Below are 24,387 nucleotides of genomic sequence, written 5' to 3'. Positions count from 1 at the left end.
AAACACGACGAGTTGAGTTTATACCAAAAAGTTCTATTTTGGTTTCATCTGACCACATGACATTCTCCCAATCATCTGCTGTATCATCCATGTATCCATTTTGGTATAAACTCAACTTGTCATGTTTGGAGGAAGAAGAATACTGAGTTGCATCCCAAGAACACCATACCTACTGTGAAGCATGGGGGTGGAAACATCATGCTTTGGGGCTGTTTTTCTGCTAAGAGGACAGGACGATTGATCCGTGTTAAAGAAAGAATGAATGGGGCCATGTATCGTGAGATTTTGAGCCAAAACCTCCTTCCATCAGTGAGAGCTTCGAATGGTTGACCAAATACTTATTTTTCACCATAATTTACAAATAAATTCTTTAAAATTCCTACAATGTGAATTCCTGGATTTTTTTTCACATTCTGCCTCTCACAGTTGAAGTGTACCTATGATGAAAATTACAGACCTTTGTCATCATTTTAAGTGGGAGAACTAGCACAATCGGTGGCTGACTAAATACTTTTATGCCCCACTGTATCTTGTATAATGTTATGTGTGTGCAATATTTAAAATGACTTATGTTGCATATTTCAAGTAGTGTCTGTTTTCATTGAAGGAGTTCATGAAGAACCTGGAGGACAAGCGAGCGGCTCTGAATAAAGCCACCGGTATGGGCGAGGCTATTCTGAACATCTGCCATCCTGATTCCATCACAACCATCAAACACTGGAACACAATCATTAAAGCTCGGTTTGAAGAGGTAAATGCTCGTCTATATTGATGTCCTACACATAAAGAATTGTCTTCACTTGACGACGTGTTTGATGTTAGAGGGGTTCTGAGTCATTACCTCCATTTTTTTTATTTCCAGGTGCAAGCCTGGGCCAGGCAGCACCAGCAGCGACTGGCTGCAGCTTTGAGTGAGTTGTTAGCCACTCAGGACCTGCTGGAGAATCTGCTGACTTGGCTGCAGTGGGCTGAGTCCAACCTGAGTGACAAAGACAAGGAAATCCTGCCACAGGAGATCCAGGAAATCAAAAGCCTTATAGCAGAACACCAAGTAAGGGAAACCTTCTGTTTATTAGTTAGCATTTTCATATAAAGAGCTTAAAGACAAACTGCACTTTTTTGGTATTTTGCCCATCTTTTACAATCTTTATGTAAGACAAAACACACGTCTTTTCTTTTTTTTGCACTCTAAATTGTGAAAACCGATGTTATAAAGCAACATAGATTCTATCCCCATTACTTGCATTGGTAGCAGCCTCCCACTAGCATTTTTTTAAATATTTATTTTACTATTTAGAATGCACACAAAAAAAGACGTGCTTCACATAGGGATTGTGTATTATTGGCTAAATACCCGCCAAAAATGCAGCTAAACATGTTTTTATTGACTAATGCCCCGCCCACAATTTCATGAAAATCATTTTTTTTATAGCATCGCACTGCTTACCAGCCAATCAAACAACAATTACCGTAATAACCCACATATAAATTGATACTTTTCCACAAAAAAAGTAAGTTAAAGGCAAGTTGTCTTATTTTTTTGAGTGGAGCTCTCACGGATGGAAGGAGGTTTTGGCTCAAAATCTCACGATACATGGCCCCATTCATTCTTTCTTTAACACAGATCAATTGTCCTGTCCCCTTAGCAGAAAAACAGCCTCAAAGTATGATGTTTCCACCCCATGCTTCACAGTAGGTGTGGTGTTCTTGGGATGCAACTCAGTATTCTTTTTCCTCCAAACGCGACAAGTTGAGTTTATACCAAAATGGATACATGGATGATACAGCAGAGGATTGGGAGAATGTCATGTGGTCAGATGACACCAAAATATAACTTTTTGGTATAAACTCAACTCGTCGTGTTGAATGGTTGACCAAATGTTTATTTTCCACCATAACTTACAAATAAATTGTTTAAAAATCCTACAATGTGAATTCCTGGATTTTTTTTCACATTCCGTCTTTTACAGTTGAAGTGTACCTATGATGAAAATTACAGACCTCTGTCATCATTTTAAGTGGGAGAAGTTGCACACAATCGGTGGCTGACTAAATACTTTTTTGCCCCACTGTATATATGTAAACAAATAAGCGGTGCCAGAGTAAGTCACAGCTTTTCTACCTGTCACACACACACACACAACACCGACCTTGATGTATGAAGCCTAAAATGTTTGGCAAGTTAGCAGGGGAGTAGTTATGATGCTAAATAAATATTAACCAAATAAGAAGGGATATGGATACTGATATTTAAAACGTGATTAAAGCAAAAAGTAGTTGATTTTGTTTTGAAAATAATTTTCCAAAAGTGTCTTGAAAATGGTGTCATCTTATATAGTATGTAAATTTGTAAAAAATGTTAAACATAGCTTAACTATAAACATTCTTGTTGCATCGCCCTGCAGGCCTTCATGGAGGAAATGACCAGGAAGCAACCAGATGTAGACAAGATCACAAAAACACACAAGAGGAAGGCTGCTGTGGAACCTCAAATCCACTCTCAGATCCCCGTGCTGGACAAAGGAAGATCCGGAAGTATGTAGCCCACAATTAAACCTTACGAAGCAAAATCCCGAGCCATCTGGCAAGTGATGAGTCACTGCTGAGTGACTCAACATCCTCACTGTGTCCACTTCGGCACCTGGAGTGATGTAATTTCTTACTTATTATAAAACATTTCCTGCACACTTAAGATATTTTTTTTGTCTTTGTCTCCTCCAGGAAAACGTTCTCCAACACAAGCCATGTATGCGTCAGCGACACAGGCTCCAGTCGAAACCAAAAACCCACGGGTGAACCTGCTGGTCAGTAAGTGGCAGCACGTGTGGTTGCTGGCTCTGGACAGGAGGAGGAAACTCAACGATGCTTTGGACAGATTGGAGGAGGTAACTATGGTCACTGTCATGCTTTAGCTCAGAGGTCTTAAAGGGGAACATTATCCCCAGACCTATGTAAGCGTCAAAATTTACCTAGATGTTGCAGAAAAAAGACCATATGTTTTTTTAAACGATTTCCGAACTCTAAAAGGGTGAATTTGGCGATTGAAACGCCTTCCAATTGTTCGCTGTCGGAGCAAAGACCTTTCACCCGTGACGTTACAACAGGAAGCAATCCGCCATTTTCTCAAACACATTACACAAACCAAGTCAAATCAGCTCTGTTATTTTCCGTTTTTTCGACTGTTTTCCTTACCTTGGAGACTTCATGCCTCGTCGGTGTGTTGTCGGAGGGTGTAACAACACGATCAGGGATGGATTCAAGTTGATTTACGTGGAGTGTGTATCGATTAGCACGGCATGCTAATCGATGCTAACATGCTATTTAGGCTAGCTGTATGTACATATTGCATCAATATGCCTCGTTTGTAGCTATATTTGCATCCGGCCTATCCCTCCACCCACATTTAATGCCAAACAAACACATACCAATCGACGGATTCAAGTTGCACCAGTGTCAAAAGATGCGAAAGTCCCTCGTTTGTTCTGCACATTTTACCGACGATAGCGATGCTACGACAGTTTTGTTAATGTTATTGACTTATGTGCTAATCAGACATATTTAGTCACGGCATGACTGCCAGCTAATCGATGCTAACATGCTATTTAGGCTAGTTGTATGTTCATTTGTAGCTATATTTGCATCCAGCCTTTCCCTCCACCCACATTTAATGCAAAACAAACACTTACCAATCGATGGATTTAAATTGCTCCAGTGGTCAAAAGATGCAATCGTTGGTTAGAAAGTGATCGCCGAATTCGTCAGCGTTGCCTTTGTCCGTCGTGATATGGCTCAATAGCTTCAGTTTCTTCTTAAATTTTGTTTTCGCTATCTGCCTCTACACTCCAACCGTTCGTTTCAATACATGCGTAATCTGTTGAATCGCTTAAGCCGCTGGTTGATTCGACTTTTTTTATGTATATATTTTTATGTTCTTCCCACAATTTTGAACATTGATCCAACACACTGTCGTGTAGTTTAGAATAGGCATAGCCACCCTACTCACTCTACCATGCAAGTTTAAATCAAAAAATTAATGAAATATTTTATTATTATCTTGATGTTAGCATTTAAGACAGCCCGCGATTACCGGCGCAAACTGACAACTACGGATAGGCGAGATAGTTCTGCCGTCCAAAGGCAAAACCTAGTAACTCACTTCTAGCTGATTTTGAGAAAACAAAGGAAAACCAATCTATCTTGATGCTGTCTGACAAAGATCTACAAAGTCATCAAACGTATAGATGTTTTTTTGAGCTTTCATTTTCTTGCCGATTGAGCCATGGATTGAATCTGCTCTCATGAACGTGTGCCCTTTCTCCAGATATTTTATCACAATCTCGGGTGGGCCCCATTCTGCGTTTGCACATTGGGCAAGAGCCGTGTACAGCGTCCGGTTTTTATTTTGACCTCCACAGTTATCTGCCCAAAAGAGTATGCAAGGGGAAGAATCAAGAATAAGTAAACATTGATTGATTGATTGATTTAATGAAGGTGCTTGCAACGTCCTGGGCCAATCTTCCAAATATCCCCTCGTGCCATAATATCACATAATCAGGTTGACCGTCGGCCCCCATTCGTGCAAATGTCTCATTAAAGACAATAAGGCGACTGACAAAGAAGCTCCGATTGGTCCCTTGAGATACTAGGTTTTTCTGTTGTATCTAAGCGGTTATGTGGTAGTAGCTAGGTCCAGCCATGCGCGTAACAGCTTACTTACGGAACAAATTACAATATCGCATACACTAATGTAAAGCATATCACCTAGGACAGGGGTCGGGAACCTTTTTGGCTGAGAGAGCCATACAAGCCAAATATTTTAAAAAGTATTTCTGTGAGAGCCATATAATATATATTTTTTTAACATTGAATACAACTAAATGCGTGCATTTTTACGTAAGACCAACATTTCTAGAGTATAATAAGTCTCATACGTTTTAATAACATTGTTATTCTGAAGCAAACCAACGATAAATAAAATAATTCTTACCGTTAATGCGACTTCTTGAACAGGTGCGGTAGAAACCGGATGGATGGATTAAAATGCATGAGAATGTTTGATATTTTGAACGTTATTTTTGACATTGTGATTACCAGCGGAATTATTCATTACTTACCGTGTTAAGCAATGTCAGCTATGATTTATCTGAGAGCAAGGTGCAGTCATCAAAAGAGCCACATCTGGCTCTAGAGCCATAGGTTCCCTACCCCTGACCTAGGAACTCCAAAATTATTATCAGCTCAGTTTTGACCAAAATTTAGTTACTGGGTTTTGCCTCTGGACGGGAGAGTTGTCGGCTGGCGATTAACACACTCGTTGCCAGCTAACTATTGCAGGGTACCTTTAGGACCAGTTTAATTTAAAGCACCATTTTATACGATATTTACTGTAAGAAAGGAATCCCAGCTTGATCTCTCCATCAGTTTAGGCCTGGAAAAAGTTGAAGACCCCTGCTTTAGACGACAAGTGCCAAACTCATAGCCAGAGGACAGATCTGGCCTGTGAAAGCCTGTAAAATAATATACATCAATGTAATACATATTATTTTCTTACTGAAAGTATTTGCTCTCTCTATTTTGACAGAAAAAAATGCATATATTGCATGCAATTGGGTATCTTCCGAACTTTAATATTATCTAATAATTCAACAAATTATATATTACCCTGCAACCCCGTAAGGGACAAGTGGTAGAAAATGGTTGGATTTCAAAAATAGTATTTGCTTGACACTATCCATCAATTTGTGCACTGTAAAAATTACCTTAGGGTAAAATATTTTTTAGATATTAGGGTAAAATTCTAGTGACTATTTTTTTTACAATCAAATTAACAGTGTTTTTTTTTTTTACAGAATATTACGGTAAATGGAAAAACTACCTCTGTTGTTTGAGTTAGCATTTTTTTGTACTGTGAAAAAACATGATAGTGTTTTTTATTTAAAGTAATATATTGTAAAAACAAAAACTGCATATTCATAGTAAAAATCTAGAAGCTCACTTGCCAAAATGTTACTGTAAATACATTGTTTACATGAATATGTTATAAAACCCCCGTGCTGTAAAAAACATCTATTAGCCAATATTTTTACAGTAGAATTTACAACATTTTAATATTCAAATGCATAGAAAATGTTGTAATAATATCATAAGACAAATCCTTATACATGCATGAGCTGCTTTAGAAGCTTGATTAATTCCAAGTAAAATGTATTGTGGCCAAATATTCTCACGCATTTCTTCTTTCTGTCCAGCTGAAAGAGTTTGCCAACTTTGATTTCGACGTGTGGCGGAAGCGCTACATGCGCTGGATGAACCACAAAAAATCTCGCGTCATGGACTTCTTCCGGCGCATCGACAAAGATCAGGACGGCAAAGTGACGAGACAGGAATTCATCGAGGGCATCCTCTCATCCAGTAAGTTTACTCGCTGAATAAACTCAATCCAGCTGAATTCTGTTTTTAACACGGGAGTGTGACCGCTCCTCAGAGTTCCCAACCAGTCGATTGGAGATGAGCGCAGTGGCGGACATTTTTGACCGGGACGGTGACGGCTATATCGACTACTACGAGTTTGTGGCAGCTCTTCATCCCAACAAGGAGGCCTACAAACCTCTGACGGATGCAGACAAGATTGAAGATGAGGTATCAACTACTTTCCTGCTTTAATTCTATAAATTGATGATACAAAAATTATATTCCCTAGTCATTTCTCATTGACATGTGTTGTAATGCAGAATTCATGCAAACTATGCGTTTCCTTGGCAACTTAGCTGCCCCTAACAACAGTAAAAGGACAATGACAGCTGGCAGGAACAGAAACACTGAATTACTCTTTGAAAAGTAATTTAAAAAAATAGAAAACATGTTTATGTGTACAAAGTTTGATCCCTATCTAAGTAAATATTTAGTATAGGGCAGCAGCTATTAACTATTTTAGAACAGTGATCCCTCCTTAATTGCTGTTAATTGATTCCAGACATGACCGCGATGAATACATTTCCGCAAAGTAGGAATTAAAGGCCTACTGAAACCTACTACCACCGACCACGCAGTCTGATAGTTTATATATCAATGATGAAATATTAACATTGCAACACATGCCAATACGGTCTTTTTAGTTTACTAAATTGCAATTTTAAATTTCCCGCAAAGTGTCCTGTTGAAAACGTCGCGGTATGATGACGCGTGCGTTTGACGTCATCGGTTTTAGCAGACATTTTTTCCAGCCCAATCCAAGTTATAAATGGTCTGCTTTAATCGCATAATTAAACAGTATTCTGGACATCTGTGTTGCTAAATCTTTTGCAATTTGTTCAATTAATAATGGAGAAGTCAAAGTAGAAAGATGGAGGTGGGAAGCGGTGTATTGCGGCTGCCTTTAGCAACACAAACACAGCCGGTGTTTCCTTGTTTAAAATTCCCGAAGGTGAAGCTTTACTATGGAACAGAGCGGTCAAGCGAACATGGTTCCCGACCACGTGTCAACCGGCAGGTTTCGGTGAGAAAATTGTGGTAATAAGTCGGCTCTTACCGTAGTTATGAGCGGAGCTTGCGTCCTCCTGCAGCTGCGGACTATTACCTCCTCTCACTGGAGACACTGGTGGTCACCACACCCGTGGCCACACCTCTCCGACTTTCAGGTACCATATAATCTCACTAAAAAACTAGTAACACAATAAGCAGATAAGGGATTTTCCAGAGTTATCCTAGTAAATGTGTCTAATAACATCTGAACCACTCTCATTTTTCCTAGTCCTTCACTCTCCCACAAATCTTTCGTCCTCGCTTAAACTAATGGGGAAATTGTCGCTTTCTCGGTCTGAATTGCTCTAGCTGCTGGTGGCTATGATTGTAAACAATGTGAGGATGTGTGGAGCTCTACAACCCGTGACGTCACGCGCACATCGTCTGCTACTTCCGGTAAAGTCAAGGCTTTTTTATGAGCGACCACAAGTTGCGAACTTTATCGTCGATGTTCTCTACTAAATCCTTTCAGCAAAAATATGGCAATATCGCGAAATGATCAAGTATGACACATAGAATGGACCTGCTATCCCCATTTAAATAAGAAAATCTAATTTCAGTAGGCTTTTAATCATTATTTATCAAATATGATATTTACAGCATAAAAACTGTTTACTACCTTTTAAATACTTTAAAAGAGCCTGCTAGACATGAAATAACACCCGTGAGTCACCTTTACAGTCTTTTTAATCCAATATAGTAATGCTGCCGGAGGCTGAGCCAATCAGTGGCCACAATACTAAACAGCGTGATCTGATCGGTTTGGTCTCATGTAGTGGCAAATACTACTGTAGTTTTAATATTTTCAGTTCATTTAACCATTTGTATGTTTGAAATGCTTAATTTAGGACAACAATGTTGTACAAATTGCTTTGAAAAAAAATCAGCGCTGTGGTGAAGTGATGAACGACTGTCAATATTTAGTATAGGGCTGCGGCTATCTATTCTTTCCATTACATTTTATAGCCTCAACACATATTTTAAGGATACTTTTTGAATTAAACAAATATGTTTCTGCTCGCTATAACCGTTCTTCCTTTTTTTCTAATAAATGCAATTCATCATAATTGAATAGCATATTTTGCATGTGTGCATTCATATAAGTAATACAAACAAAAACACTTTCCGCTGTTCATTGCCACGCAGATCACGACACCCACACACCATTGCTCTCATAAAATTTATTGTGGCCACCATGTTGAACTCTAACTTATAATAATAATAATTCACCCCTATACAATATCATGCCCTAATACACTACTGTGGAATACTACCCTTCGAGTGCAATACGTCCGACACTGATTGTTATTTATTACTTCGGTACTCTTGTCTTATTCTGTATATTGTACAGTATTTAGTGTTCTGTATATTGTACAGTATTTAGTGTTTTGTATATTGTACAGGATTGCTTATTATTTTTATTGGATAGTAGTCTGATTATTTCAATTGTTAGTTTTTTCCTTTATTACCTCTTGTGTTATTTATTTCACCCCATATTTGTTCCCACTACCGCACCTTAAGTTGGAGTCTTTTTTTTTTTTTTTCCGTCCTGTCCACCTTCTCAGGCAAATCATATAGTTGATGTAGATGCCCATATCGGCTGTTCAGATTTACTTTACAAAAGAGAAGTGTAGGATACTTCTCTTGTTGCCTTATTTGAATTTGACTTTATTAAATGTATTTATATTATCATTTGGTGGGGATAGAAAGAGAAAAAAAGGAAGACAGGGGGAAATTGTGGGGATAAGAGGGGGATTAGACAGAGAGACAAAAATAACAACAGCAAATACAACAATAACAACGATAGAACACCAGCACATACAATATGTACAAATATGATCGTAAAAGTGATAGCAAATAAGCAGTTAGTGAAATAAATGATAATATAGTAACGACAATGAGCATTTTTACACTAAAACTGGAGCAATACAACTGCCAATAGAAAAAGCGCAATTGATCATGAACAAAACCAATAGTGTACCTCTATTATCAACAATAAAGTTGTTCAAATGCAACAATAGGTATACATAATGATAGCTAGAAAGATAATTAAAAAAATAATAATAATAAATGAAATTTAAAAAAAAAAGGAATACCGAAAGATGAAAGGGAAGAGAGAGAGGCAACCTATATTAATCTTGTAGATTGTTACAGTAACAATGGGTTAAGCTCTGTCAATATGCCTTGTGTTACCCAGTTTACCCTAGGGCAACAACGTTGATATATGTTGGAGTCTTTAATCTCGTTATATGCAAATATAATGACAATAAAGTCCCTTCTATTCTATTCTATTCTATGCAGTACAGAAACTAAAGTTCCGGGCACTCCATGTGGTCTGGATGTTATCAATCTTTATTAGTTAGATTAATATAAGCAACAATATACAAGTAAAACCAAATTATTTGCTGTAGCCCTAATTTTGTACATATTGGAAATAAAGTTTTTTTTTGCCACAGTGCCCTCTGTTCCACCTCAAAAAACCTTCTTGAATTAATATTTTTTGTGTTTTTTTTGTAGGTGACACGCCAAGTGGCCAAATGCAAATGCCCGAAACGCTTCCAAGTGGAGCAAATTGGTGCCAACAAGTACAGGGTGAGCAAAACTACACAAACATACATATAAAATACAATAATTATAGAAGACATTTAACGTTTATTGGACGTTTTTGGAGGTCAGATTGGGAGCGTTGATTATAATGTCTAATGCTAACATGAATTTTTTTGTGATTGTTCTCCACACCATCAGTTTTACCTTGGAAACCAGGTACATATGAATGTCATCTTCCTTCTCTCTGCTTATATTCTGTTAAGAAATGGCTTTTTTTAATACATTCATTTCTAATTAACATTCTGTTCAGTTCCTTGGCTGATGGTTGCATACTGGAACTCAGAAGTATGGAAAATACAGTTGGTGATGGTAGTCAAGCCACCATTCATAGTACTGTTATCTATTCCAGCTCAAAATAATCAATTATTCAATGATTAAAGGCAGAAAATTGCTAATAAAGTAGCGTAGTCCACTTTTGAGTTTCAGTTATTGTAATATTAATATGCTAAAAACCATTTCAGCCCACATTTCCAGTGGGTCTTCACGTGCTGGCCATTATGGACAACACTAGTGTTTGTGTGCTTGCTATGGGTGCTTCAATATCATGGGAATGTTTTATCTCAACATTGGCTGACGCTTTGTTCTTTTTTTTATTTAATTTGGCCTCTCAAGTTTATTTAAAACCAAAAAAATAAAAATAAAAATGCATGTTAAATGTGCTCTTTTTCATGCCGGGTCACATTAATGGGAGATGATGAGGATGGGATAGTGGAGCAGTGTGGCTTTGTGTTCATGTCTCACCCAACAATGAATTGAATGAATTCTTTTGACAGTTTGGTCTGGTTCACTGCTTACATGACTCCGTAGTCGCCGATGAGACAATAGCAAACAGGGAAAATCAAAATCTAACCCCTCACCTGCACGTTGCAGTTGTGGAAAGCTGTATTCTGGTAAATGGTTATTTTTAAAGTGTTTCTTGTTGTTTTCCTCCAGATTCATGACTCAATCTCCATCACTGTTAATCACAAAAATCACCAGTTGCATTCAGTCATGTTGATCATACAGACTGCAAGATTATCCCTGTTCAGATAAGACATGGTAGCGTCAGGCACACTCAGCGCAGAGGGTCATCAGTGTTTGCTTATGTGTTCCACTGTGATGGATTTAGACATTTTAGAGGTAGTTTGAACCATTCCTCATGTGTGTCATTTTGGCGCTATAGCTCTGCATCATCCGTGTCAATGCATCTTGGATTGTCCTGCAGTAGTAGAACTTGCAACAGTGTGCTGGATTGCAGGAGGTGTTGCTGTCTGTGCGTCCGCATATGATCGTGATCTGGACAGAAAGCATGCAGCTGTGATCGTCCTGTGTCAATCATGTTCTAACAACCATGGTCACGTCCAACTGGTCCGTCATACATCACAGCCGCTTTACTTGAGGGCAGGGCTTTTCAAAGTGTGGCTGTTTGAGCTTGAGAAAAAGAAGAAAACATTTTTTTTTTAAACCTGCTAAGCTATCTTCAGTTATGTTTAAGTCTTGAGACCAGGGTCGCCAATGTAGAGAGTCAATCAAAATAATTTGACTGTTTTACATGGGGCCCAGAATTGCTGGTTGACCCCTTACAAATTTAACTCCACTTCTCACCAATAGGTCCCAAAATGGTATTTCTCATAAGAGTAAAAAACTTCTTTTTTTATATTTATTTTTACCACATCAAATAAATAACTTTTGAACCAACAACAGATGTTTTTTTTTAGATTATAATTATTATTATTTTTACATTTAAATGTTTGTTTTTTTGACAGAAAAGCCCTTGTATATTTTAAATGAGGAAAAGTGAGATTTAAAAAATGTATATCAAAGTGTATTTTAATGCATTAAAAGTTTTGGAGCAATACAAGAGATACAATACAAATTTTAAACATTTTCAACAACTTGAAATGAATTTAAAACTATAACAATCAAAAACAGAATCTACACCAGGTGTGTCCATAAAAGGTTATGTACATATTTATTTTATTTGAATATTTATTTTAAATAGGCTTCACGGTGGCAGAGGGGTTAGTGCGTCTGCCTCACAATACGAAGGTCCTGCAGTCCTGGGTTCAAATCCAGGCTCGGGATCTTTCTGTGTGGAGTTTGCATGTTCTCCCCGTGAATGCGTGGGTTCCCTCCGGGTACTCCGTCTTTCTCCAACTTCCAAAGACATGCACCTGGGGATAGGTTGATTGGCAACACTAAATTGGCCCTAGTGTGTGAATGTGAGTGTGAATGTTGTCTGTCTATCTGTGTTGGCCCTGCGATGAGGTGGCGACTTGTCCAGGGTGTACCCCGCCTTCTGCCCGATTGTAGCTGAGATAGGCGCCAGCGCCCCCCGCGACCCCAAAAGGGAATAAGCGGTAGAAAATGGATGGATGGATATTTATTTTAAATATTTCATTATTTACAGACCATTTCTAATTGCTATTGTATACATGGTAATTTCACAATTAATAATAATTGTGTTAATAAAGGGGCAGATAAATATAAGAATATTATTCTTCCATCTGCTCCTTTCTGATCATGGAAATGTATAAGAAACAAAACAAAAAACAATGAAAGTGTCAATTGTACGTGGCTTTTAAATATGCATTTTCATGAAAGGAATAAAAATAAATGATGATGATGATGAATAACATATCATCCGTCCATCCATTTTCCACCGCTTATTCCCTTTGGGGTCGCGGGGGGCGCTGGTGCCTATCTCAGCTACAATCGGGCGGAAGGCGGTGCACACCCTGGACAAGTCGCCAACTCATCGCAGGGCCAACACAGATAGACAGACAACATTCACACTCACGTTCACACACTAGGGCCAATTTAGTGTTGCCAATCAACCTATCCCCAGGTGAATGTCTTTGGAAGTGGGAAGAAGCCGGAGTACCCGGAGGGAACCCACACATTCACGGGGAGAACATGCAAGCTCCACACAAAGATCCCGAGCCCGGGATTGAACCCTGACTACTCAGGACCTTCGTATTGTGAGGAAGACGCACTAACCCCTCTTCCACCGTGAAGCCCTAATAACACATAATAGTAATAATTATAACAATAATAATAACCGTCAATAAAACATGTTAACCTGTGGCATAATCTACATTTAGGTGTCTTAAAAAAAATTGTGTTCACAATATTTAATTAAATACCATCAGCATTTTATTATTTGTTCCACACTTTGAAAAATCTTGGTCCAGTGGTGACAGCATGGCAGCCAAGAAAAGCAAACTCTAACATTACGGCTCCCTCATGTGGCTTAAGATGGTCTCTGCATGCATAGTCAACCTGGATTTGCTCAAACATGGAGCGTAATAATGCTGCAATTATACAGTTAGTAACATTGGCCTCAAAAATCAGTTGGACTGACCTCTGAGTTGTGTCTTTGAGAATGAAAACTTGATGTCGGTGTGGCTCCTTTGTGTCAGACCTTTGCAACACACAGACGAAATGAGACTTTAAATGAATAACAAATCACTCATTCTAAAACTGTGCACGTTTAAAGATGCTAATTCAAATTGAATATTGATTCTCCAACTCAGTCTGGTTTCCAGTGTTGCTCAGGTTTAAAGGCTGCAGTGTTTAAGCACTCCCAAGTTCACACCTCTTTGTCCTCTTTTTTTTCTCCCCAACCACACCCTTCCCCCTCTCCTCCGCGTCCACGCTCTAGTTCGGAGACTCTCAGCAGCTTCGCCTGGTGCGCATCCTACGCAGCACTGTGATGGTGCGAGTGGGCGGTGGCTGGATGGCGTTGGATGAGTTCCTGGTGAAGAACGACCCTTGTCGAGGTGAGGTGCAAAGTTCACAATGTCAGGGCTGCGTGAAAAGTGTTTACAGGCAGACACACCCCCTCTATCTCAGTGCTTTTCAAACTTTTTTCCACCAAATAGCACCTCAAAAAACACTTGGCTCTCCAACTACCACCATTACAATAGTCACACAATAGGCCTGACTATTCATTAAAAACAAGGCAGAGAGTTTATTTAACAAATATATTTAACATTGTTGTTTACTGTTTAAAGGCCTACTGAAATGAGATTTTCTTATTTAAACGGGGATAGCAGGTCCCTTCTATGTGTCATACTTGATCATTTCGGGATATTGCCATATTTTTGCTGAAAGGATGTAGTAGAGAACATCGACGATAAAGTTCGCAACTTTTGGTCGCTAATAAAAAAGCCTTGCCTTTACCGGAAGTAGCAGACGATGACGTCACCGGTGTGAGGGCTCCTCACATCCTCACATTGTTTATAATGTGAGCCTCCAGCAGCAAGAGCTATTAGGACCGAGAAAGCAACAATTTCCCCATTAATTTGAGTGAGGAAGAAATATTTGTGGATGAGGAAATTTCCAAAGACATGCACCTGGGGATAGGTTGATTGGCAACACTAAATTGGCCCTAGTGTGTGAATGTGAGTGTGAATGTTGTCTGTCTATCTGTGTTGGCCCTGTGATGAGGTGGCGACTTGTCCAGGGTGTACCCTGCCTTCCGCCTGATTGTAGCTGAGATAGGCGCCAGCGCCCCCCGCGACCCCGAAAGGGAATAAGCGGTAGAAAATGGATGGATGGATGGGAAATTTACAGTGAAGGACTAGAAAAAAAATTAATTAAAAAAAATAGGTGATTGCATTGGGAGCGATTCAGATATTTTTAGACACATTTACTAGGATAATTCTGGGAAATCCCTTATTTTTCTATTATTTTGTTAGTGTTTAAGTGAGTTAAATAGTACCTGATAGTCGGAGGGCTGTATCCACGGGTGTGTTGACTGACGCCAGTCTCTGAGAGAAGTCACGAAGCTGCAGTAGGACAGAAGCTCCGCTGATCTCCGGTAAGAGGCGACTTTTTAACCACAATTTTCTCACTGAAACCTGCCGGTTGACAAGTGGTCGGGAACCATGTTCGCTTGACCGCTCTGATCCATAGTAAAGTTTCACCTCTGGGAATTTTAAACAAGGAATCACCGTGTGTTTGTGTGGCTAAAGGCTAAAGCTTCCCAACTCCATCTTTCTACTTTGACTTTTCCATTATCAATTGAACAAATTGCAAAAGAATCAGCAACACAGATGTCCAGAATACTGTGTAATTATGCGATTAAAGCAAAATACTTATAGCTTGGATCGGGCTGGAAAATAATGTCTGCTACAACTGGTGACGTCAAACGCACGCGTCATCATACCGCAACGTTTCCAACACAACACTTCGCGGGAAATTTAAAATTGCAATTTAGTAAACTAAAAAGACCATATTGGCATGTGTTACAATATTAATATTTCATCATTGATATATAAACTATCAGACTGCATGGTCGGTAGTAGTGGGTTTCAGTAGGCCTTTAATAAGTATCTGTGAAGTTTTGACCAGAAAAGTAAACTTGCTGTAAAATACATCATTTTTGTAAGGTATTGTATGAACACCCATATGAAGCTACAACATGTAACAATAGTAACATGAATTACACACACAGACGTGCACTCTAAGTCAGCAGCTTATGTTCTTTGCTTGTTTCTTCCCTCCTGCTCCAACATTTCTTCTAGTTCATCACCACGGCAGCAAAATGTTGCGCTCGGAATCAAACTCGTCGATTACTCAGTCTCCTCTAGGTTGGCAAATCTCACAATTTCTCTCCCTGCTCCATGAACCCACCAGTAGTGGTATGTCTGTCCGCCCCGCACATCCCAAACGTGTGCCGCTTGTGTTGGGCTCATTGGTTTTATGTGTGTGTGTCTACTGTACGACAATGTGAACACTCAGACTCAGCCATCTTCATGCATGTGGTTGTTTTGTGCGATCACATCACCTGCTGTGGGGCGTTCTCTCTCTCTTTCTTGATGGGCATGTGGCGGGCGGTTCTCAGCCGGGCTTCTTTTGCAGCTTTTACTTGAGTCAAACAAAGAGGAAACAATAAAAAAAGTGTGTGGGAGGTTAAGGAGGGTTCCAAGTCATGACGAATGAAAGCAAACATGTTGCGTACTAATGTTTGTTTTTTGGTCAAGGCGGGTGCAAATGCATGCAACTCATCCAGGTTTGTGTTGCAAGACTATATGAACACATTCATACGCTCACCGGTCACAACATTAGGTGCACCATTCTTAGCTCTGCACTCAACCAGGAAGGCATTTGTTCAAAAATATTTTTTGGAACCAGTGTAAGAGGGGATATATAACCCATTTCATAACCAAATACATTTAACCGGTTTTATTTGAAGAAAAAAAAGGAAATAAAAATGGCATAAGAACATAAGGAATCAAATAGTATAACATGAAGGTAAAATTACATAAAAATTATGTAGGATGTAAATAAATGTAAATTTAAATAATAAATGAAAAATTAAATACAAAGATGGTGCAAAGTCGGTGCATAACTGCAACACATCAGTAAGAAGATAAAACGTATTAAAAACCCATAAAAAAATACTATGATATCGCTGATATCTATTTTTATTATTTAATTATTACAGCTATTATTATAAAATTGGCTACAGGAATATAATAACAATAAAATGGAATGTATTGTTATTGTTATTATAACAATAACATAATACTGTTATTAGGTTATATATAGCTTGATAGATATCCAATTTATAGCACCAGTAATAATAACAATTATTATACTCATAACAATTGTACTAACAATTATTTCTTACTATTATTTATTTATTTCCTGTTAGTGTTATTATTATTATTAATGATAATCATAACCATTAATTCTAGTATAATTATTACAAATCATTATTATTAATATAAAAAATGGTGCTAGTAATAATAATTACAATGATAATAAGAGGTATTATTGTTTTTATTACTATTATTTGTTACTATTACTGTTGCTAAATATAGTAATAATACAAACAAATTATGAAAATATTGTAAAAAAAACATGTTTTTGGTTGTATGTTTATAAATAGCAACCATGTTTTGAGGTAATGAACTTTAAATAAAAATAAAAATGTTATAAAATACTTTCACCTTTGAAATTGAGGTATGTATATATATATGTATGAATATATGTATATGTATGTATATACTGTATGTACATATATGTATACATATACATGTATACATATGTATATATACATATATTATACATCTATAAATGTATATGTGTATATATATATATGTATATATATGATTTTATTTAAAAATATATATATTCCTTTGACTAAAACTAGATGATGATGAGAATAATTAAGTAATTTATGTAAGAAAGAACACAAAACTGAATGTGCTTTGTTCACCAACAACCAGTTGTACACACCTGGTGGAACACATTGTATTGATTCCAATGAGGTTGTACTGATTCTGTGTACCTAATCAAGTGTCCTGTGAGTGTAGCTGAATGTGTGCTTTCAAAAGCAGAAGCTTCTTGTTTGATCAAGAAGTGGGCGTGTCCTCTGTTGGGACAAGAAGTTCAGCCGCATGACATTTGTAGTTTTGTTTGTAGTCTCATCCATTTTTTTTTTTTTACATTTTTTTACGATCACCATCAAGTGTCTCTCCTTAATTTGACCTTTATCACCATCAGAACATGAAGGCAGAAGTAATTACAGATGTTCATTTGGTGTGGGTGTGTTCTCTCAGCTAAAGGCAGGACCAACATGGAGCTGCGAGAGAAGTTCATGGTCCCTGAAGGCACCACGCAAGTGATGGCCTGCTTCCGCTACAGAGGCCGTCGCTCTCGACCGTCGTCCAGGGCGGCGTCGCCGAACAGATCCATGTCCAGTCAAAGCTGCGCCATCCCCGCCAACCCGGCAGCCGGCTGCACTCCCAAGGTGAGAGGAAGGAGCGCCCTCGCCGCCATTCGCCATCCATTTTTCTCATCACATTGAAAATTTTTGTTCTCCTTCATCTTGTGTGTAGCTTTTGAGTTGTCATTCCGTGTTTGTGTTGTTGATTTGCCATTGTTTCCCAGACGTGTCAACACATAAGCCGCAATTATGATAAGCCATGGCTCACAAACAGCAAACCCTCCACTCCAATTAAATCATCCGACTCCTTCGAGAGCCATGGTTCGTCCTCAGAGGTATTTCTCCAACATGACGTGCAGCGCTTCTTCCTTTAGACCAGGGGTGTCCAAACTACATCCTGCGGGCCAAAAGGGGCCCCACGAGTTCAATAAACAACGTTGGGAAGCGACATAAAATATCATATTCAAAAAGCCAGGGGTTTGATGGCTGCATTTTGTTGCCATTTCATGGCCAACAAAATTATCTCAACCATTACTATACTTGCTGGTTGTATGACCAAATCCAAACAACATTCCCTAGTCATGGTGCAGAATTATTTTTTTTTAAATCAGCCAGCACACAATGTCAACAAACATGGTCACACATAACACGGCCTGCTTGTGGAACTTTGTGGATTTTTAAAAAACGTCCAATCAACACAAAACGCAAATCAAAATCACACCCTTTTAAAAACATTACAGGGGATAATGGGAAACATGTAAAACACTCTCTCCACACTTATCCATGTTTGGCACATTTTCAGCTGCTTGATATATCTGATTGATTAAAACACTTGAAGGAGGTTGGCATAGAAGTAAACAATGTAAGAGTTTTGAACTTTCACACACTCTGATTCCTGAGTGCGGTCACCGCTGCTGCTCAATGCTCCCCTCACCTCCCAGGGGTGGAACAAGGGGATGGGTAAAATGCAGGGGATAATTTTACCACACCTAGTGTGTGTGTGAATATCATTGGTACTTTAAAGGCCTACTGAAATGAGATTTTCTTATTTAAACGGGGATAGCAGGTCCATTCTATGTGTCATACTTGATCATTTCGCGATATTGCCATATTTTTGCTGAAAGGATTTAGTAGAGAACATCGACGATAAAGTTTGCAACTTTTGGTCGCTAATAAAAAAAGCCTTGCCTGTACCGGAAGTAGCAGACGATGTGCGCGTGACGTCACTGGTTGTAGAGCTCCTCACATTGTTTACATTCATAGCCAGCAGCAGCTAGAGCTATTCGGACCGAGAAAGCGACAATTTCCCCATTAATATGAGCAAGGATGAAAGATTTGTGGATGAGGAAATTTAGAGTGAAGGACTAGAAAAAAAAAAGGCAATTGCAGTGGGAGCGATTCAGATTTTATTAGACACATTGACTAGGATAATTCCGGAAAATCCCTTATCTGCCTATTGTGTTGCTAGTATTTTAGTGAGATTAAATAGTACCTGAAAGTCGGAGGGGTGTGGCCACGGGTGTGTTGACGCCAGAGTCTCTGAGGGAAGTCACGGCGGCAGGACGGAAGCTCCGCTGATGTCTCGGGTAAGAGGCGACTTATTACCACAATTTTCTCACCGAAAACTGCCGTTTGATCGCTCTGATCCATAGTAAAGCTTCATCTTCAGGAATTTTAAACAAGGAAACACCAGCTGTGTTTTTGTGGCTAAAAGCTTCCCACCTCCATCTTTCTACTTTGACTTCTCCATTATTAATTGAACAAATTGCAAAAGATTCAGCAACACAGATGTCCAGAATACTGTGTAATTATGCGATTAAAGCAGACTACTTATAGCTCGGATCGGGCTGGAAAATAATGTCCGCTACAACCGGTGACGTCAAACGCACGCGTCATCATACCGCGACGTTTTCAACGCGACACTTTGCGGGAAATTTAAAATTGCAATTTAGTAAACTAAAAAGGCCGTATTGGCATGTGTTGCAATGTTAATATTTCATCATTGATATATAAACTATCAGACTGCGTGGTCGGTAGTAGTGGGTTTCAGTAGGCCTTTAACCGTAACTTTAACTTAGTAATCAATTATGATAATTATATATCCAATATACTATAATATTATATATAATCTTGTTACTTTGCATGTAGTCGGCTTTCGACCCTCACCCGAATTGTTAAAGCCCAATGCGGCCCTGCAGTCAAAAGGTTTGGACACCCTTGCTTTAGACACACCTGGAATCCACCTGCTGTCATAAACAATACGATAAATCTTTCTAGTACACTCTAACATTAGAGATTCCAGGTGAGTCTGTAATGTATTATAGACCAGTGGTTCTCAAATTGGGGTACGCGTACCCCTGGGGGTACTTGAAGGTGTGCCAAGGGGTACGTAAGATTTTTTTCTAATGATTGTAAAAATAATACCAATTCAAAAATCCTATATAAATATACTTCAACAAAATATGAATGCAAGTTCATAAAGTATGAAAAGAAATGCAACAATGCAATATTCAGTGTGGACAGATAGATTTTTTGTGGACATGTTCCTTAAATATTGATGTTAAAGATTTCTTTTTTTGTGAAGAAATGTTTAGAATTAAGTTGATGAATCCAGATGGATCTCTATTACAATCCCCGAAGAGGGCACTTTAAGTTGATGATTGCGGTATAGCTCGGTTGGTAGAGTGGCCGTGCCAGCAACCTGAGGGTTGCAGGTTCGATTCCCGCTTCCGCCATCCTAGTCATTGCCGGTGTCCTTGGGCAATACACTTTACCCACCTGCTCCCAGTGCCACCCACACTGGTTTAAATGTAACTTAGATATTGGGTGTCACTTTGTAAAGTGCTTTGAGTCACTTATATAAATATAATTCACTTCACTTCACTTCACTGCTTCTATGTGTAGAAATCTTTATTTATAACTGAATCACTTGTTTATTTTTCAACAAGTTTTTAGTTATTTTTATATCTTTCCAAATAGTTCAAGAAATACCACGTCAATTGAGCAATATTTTGCACTGTTATACAGTTTAATAAATCAGAAACTGATGACATAGTGCTGTATTTTACTTCTTTGTGTCTTTTTTTCAACCATTAGGGGTTACTTGAATTAAAAAAATGTTCACAGGGGGTACATCAGTGAAAAAAGTTTGAGAACCACTGTTCTAGACTACTAATGTGTTGTTTGCATCCTAACAGCCTTTCTACACCTCCAATGTTAACACGCTTGCATCTTTTCCTAATACTTCCCGCTCTTTTCCTAACAGATTTTAGTTCATAACTTTTATGGACAGAATTTCTAGGCGCAGTCAAGGCGTTGAGGGGTTCCGGTTTGGTGGCCACGGGATTAGGTCTCTGCTTTTTGCAGATGATGTAGTCCTGATGGCTTCATCTGGCCGGGATCTTCAGCTCTCACTGGATCGGTTCGCAGCCGAGTGTGAAGCGACCGGAATGAGAATCAGCACCTCCAAGTCCGAGTCCATGGTTCTCGCCCGGAAAAGGGTGGAGTGCCATCTCCGGGTTGGGGAGGAGACCCTGCCCCAAGTGGAGGAGTTCAAGTACCTAGGAGTCTTGTTCACGAGTGGGGGAAGAGTGGATCGTGAGATCGACAGGCGGATCGGTGCGGCGTCTTCAGTAATGCGGACGTTGTATCGATCCGTTGTGGTGAAGAAGGAGCTGAGCCGGAAGGCAAAGCTCTCAATTTACCGGTCGATCTACGTTCCCATCCTCACCTATGGTCATGAGCTTTGGGTCATGACCGAAAGGATAAGATCACGGGTACAAGCGGCCGAAATGAGTTTCCTCCGCCGGGTGGCGGGGCTCTCCCTTAGAGATAGGGTGAGAAGCTCTGCCATCCGGGAGGAGCTCAACGTAAAGCCGCTGCTCCTCCACATCGAGAGGAGCCAGATGAGGTGGTTCGGGCATCTGGTCAGGATGCCACCCGAACGCCTCCCTAGGGATGTGTTTAGGGCACGTCCAGCTGGTAGGAGGCCACGGGGAAGACCCAGGACACGTTGGAAAGACTATGTCTCCCGGCTGGCCTGGGAACGCCTCGGGATCCCCCGGGAAGAGCTAGACGAAGTGGCTGGAGATAGGGAAGTCTGGGCTTCCCTGCTTAGGCTGCTGCCCCCGCGACCCGACCTCGGATAAGCGGAAGATGATGGATGGATGGATGGATGGATGGATGGATTTTAGACTTGTGTTCAGCCAGCATGGTTCAGTTCTTCAGTGACAGTGTGAATGTTGGTCTTTATGAGCCCTGAATCCGACTGGCCAGAGTGTACCCAGCTGGGATAGGCTCCGGCTCTCCTAAACGATATAAGCGCCATAACAACACTGTCGCTAACTGTCAACACATGCTCGTGTGTTTGGCAGGCGACGCCGGTCCAAGGCAGCAAGCTGCGTCTTCCTGGCTACTTGTCGGGAAAAGGCTTGCAGTCGAGCGAGGAGGGAACGTTAATCAACGCCGCCGTGCTCAAAGCTCGAGCACAGATGTTTGGTGGTGAGTGGCGGGAAAGCTTTTGTTCTATGCTTTTTGCAAAATAGTATTTTAATGTAACGTCTCTCATGACCATGGAGTAGCTCACAAATGTAAGTACAACCCTCACATATTGACGGGTGATGTGGCCTAAAATCTCGATCGTGATATAGATTACAACTTCCAGCGATGACGATGTACTGGCATAGACCAGGGGTCACCAACGCGGTGCCCGCGGGCACCAGGTGGCCCGTAAGGACCAGATGAGTAGCCCGCTGGCCTGTTCTAAAAATAGCTCAAATAGCAGCACTTACCAGTGAGCTGCCTCTATTTTTTAAATGTTATTTATTTACTAGGGCTTCACGCTGGCAGAGGGGTTAGTGCGTCTGCCTCACGATACGAAGGTCCTGAGTAGTCTGGGGTTCAAACCCGAGCTCAGGATCTTTCTGTGTGGAGTTTGCATGTCCTCCCCGTGAATGCGTGGGTTCCCTCCGGGTACTCCGGCTTCCTCCCACTTCCAAAGACATGCACCTGGGGATAGGTTGATTGGCAACACTAAATTGGCCCTAGTGTGTGAATGTGAGTGTGAATGTTGTCTGTCTATCTATGTTGGCCCTGCGATGAGGTGGGGACTTGTCCAGGGTGTACCCCGCCTTCCGCCTGATTGTAGCTGAGATAGGTGCCAGCAACCCCAAAAGGGAATAAATATATATATATATATATGTATATATATATATATATATATATATATATATATATATATATATATATATATATATATATATATACATATTGCGCTCTACCACGGTATCGAGCACTATTCTCTGGATAATCCAATCAAGACATATATATATATATATATATATATATATATAAACAGCCAAAAAGCGCTATATAAAATCTAATCCATTATATATTTTATTACATCACAATGTATTATCTGGTAGGTAACTGATAATAGAACTATTTACAAACAGCTTACAAAGGGTCAAAATTTGGCTGCTGACTTATGTGGGAACATATTGTTTCATTTGATTATTTTCTCAAAGCTATTATTAATTTATTTGCTCATTTACACTTAATATCTGGGACTATCTACACTTATGATAAAATGTAATAAGCACTTATTCTTCTGTTGTTTGGACACTTTACATCAGGGAGATACAGTTGTGATCAAAATTATTCAACCCCCACACAATTTTGTTGTTTTAGCAAGTTGGACATTTATTCCGTATTTTGTTTATAGTCATATCAAATAAAGATGGATTAAATAGACAAATGCAACTTGAATTACAACATTATATTCTGTAACATACCAAACAGTGTCATTTCTCTTAATATCTCAATGACAAAATTATTCAACCCCTTGAAGATCATAACTCTTAAGAACAGAATTTGCATAAGGTCTTTTCAATCAGGTGTTGAAAACACCTGTAGATGTGATTAGAACCATAACGAGCATCAAATAAACTGATTGAAAAAGACAGTGATGCTCAGCTTCTTGTAGACGGTCAATGGTGTATTTGCAACATGGTGAAGTTCAGAGAGTGGTCAAAGAAGTCAAGAGAGGAGGTAATTTTTCTTCATAAGAAAGGATATAAAATGGATATAAGAAAATAGGAAAGACATTACATTCCAAGAGACACAGTTGGGAGCATAATTGGCAAGTTTAAAGCTAAAGGCACAGTGGAAACACTACCTGGGCATGGTAGAAAGAGGATGCTGTGTGCAACTGCTGTCCGGTATTTGAACCGTACAGTGGTGAAAAACCCCCGGGTAACAGCTGAGGAACTACAACAGGACATTGCAGAGGGGGGAACGCAGGTTTCGTCCCAGACAATAAGGCGCGCACTACGAGATGAAGGCCTCCATGCCAGAACTCCCAGGCGCACCCCACTTCTGACTACCAGGCACAGGGAAAATAGACTCCAGTATGCCAAAAATCATCTGGACAAACCCCAAAGGTTTTGGGAAACTGTTCTATGGAGTGATGAGACAAAAGTGGAATTCTTTGGGCCTATGAATCAACGTTATGTCTGGAGGAGAAAAAAATGAAGCTTACAAAGAGAAGTACACCTTGCCTACTGTTAAGCATGGTGGGGAGGTCAATCATGCTCTGGGGC

The 24,387-nt window shown here is 39.6% G+C and overlaps 1 protein-coding gene across 19 annotated transcripts in view; it reads left to right on the top strand.

Annotated features, from left to right (window-relative positions):
- The window catches only part of dst (dystonin), a 299,316-nt gene that overhangs the window by 273,053 nt on the left and 1,876 nt on the right, over positions 1–24,387 (top strand). For 8 of the 19 annotated variants that reach the window (XM_061910348.1, XM_061910360.1, XM_061910347.1 and 5 more), the window contains 14 exons: positions 608–751; positions 863–1,051; positions 2,406–2,535; positions 2,722–2,885; positions 6,249–6,411; positions 6,485–6,639; positions 10,039–10,113; positions 10,267–10,284; positions 10,902–11,018; positions 13,772–13,889; positions 15,639–15,755; positions 17,682–17,872; positions 18,013–18,123; positions 22,162–22,288. In XM_061910348.1, the coding sequence (XP_061766332.1) occupies positions 608–751; positions 863–1,051; positions 2,406–2,535; positions 2,722–2,885; positions 6,249–6,411; positions 6,485–6,639; positions 10,039–10,113; positions 10,267–10,284; positions 10,902–11,018; positions 13,772–13,889; positions 15,639–15,755; positions 17,682–17,872; positions 18,013–18,123; positions 22,162–22,288 (1,819 nt within the window). The remainder of the gene's footprint in view (positions 1–607; positions 752–862; positions 1,052–2,405; positions 2,536–2,721; positions 2,886–6,248; positions 6,412–6,484; positions 6,640–10,038; positions 10,114–10,266; positions 10,285–10,901; positions 11,019–13,771; positions 13,890–15,638; positions 15,756–17,681; positions 17,873–18,012; positions 18,124–22,161; positions 22,289–24,387) is intronic. The other 11 variants (XM_061910363.1, XM_061910358.1, XM_061910367.1 and 8 more) reach the window with 9 other exon arrangements.

Source organism: Nerophis ophidion, linkage group LG09 (genome assembly GCF_033978795.1).
Source record: "Nerophis ophidion isolate RoL-2023_Sa linkage group LG09, RoL_Noph_v1.0, whole genome shotgun sequence".
Taxonomy (NCBI): Eukaryota; Metazoa; Chordata; class Actinopteri; order Syngnathiformes; family Syngnathidae; genus Nerophis; species Nerophis ophidion.
Note: the sequence above shows the minus strand (reverse complement) of the source record. Positions and strands in the feature narration are given on the sequence as shown.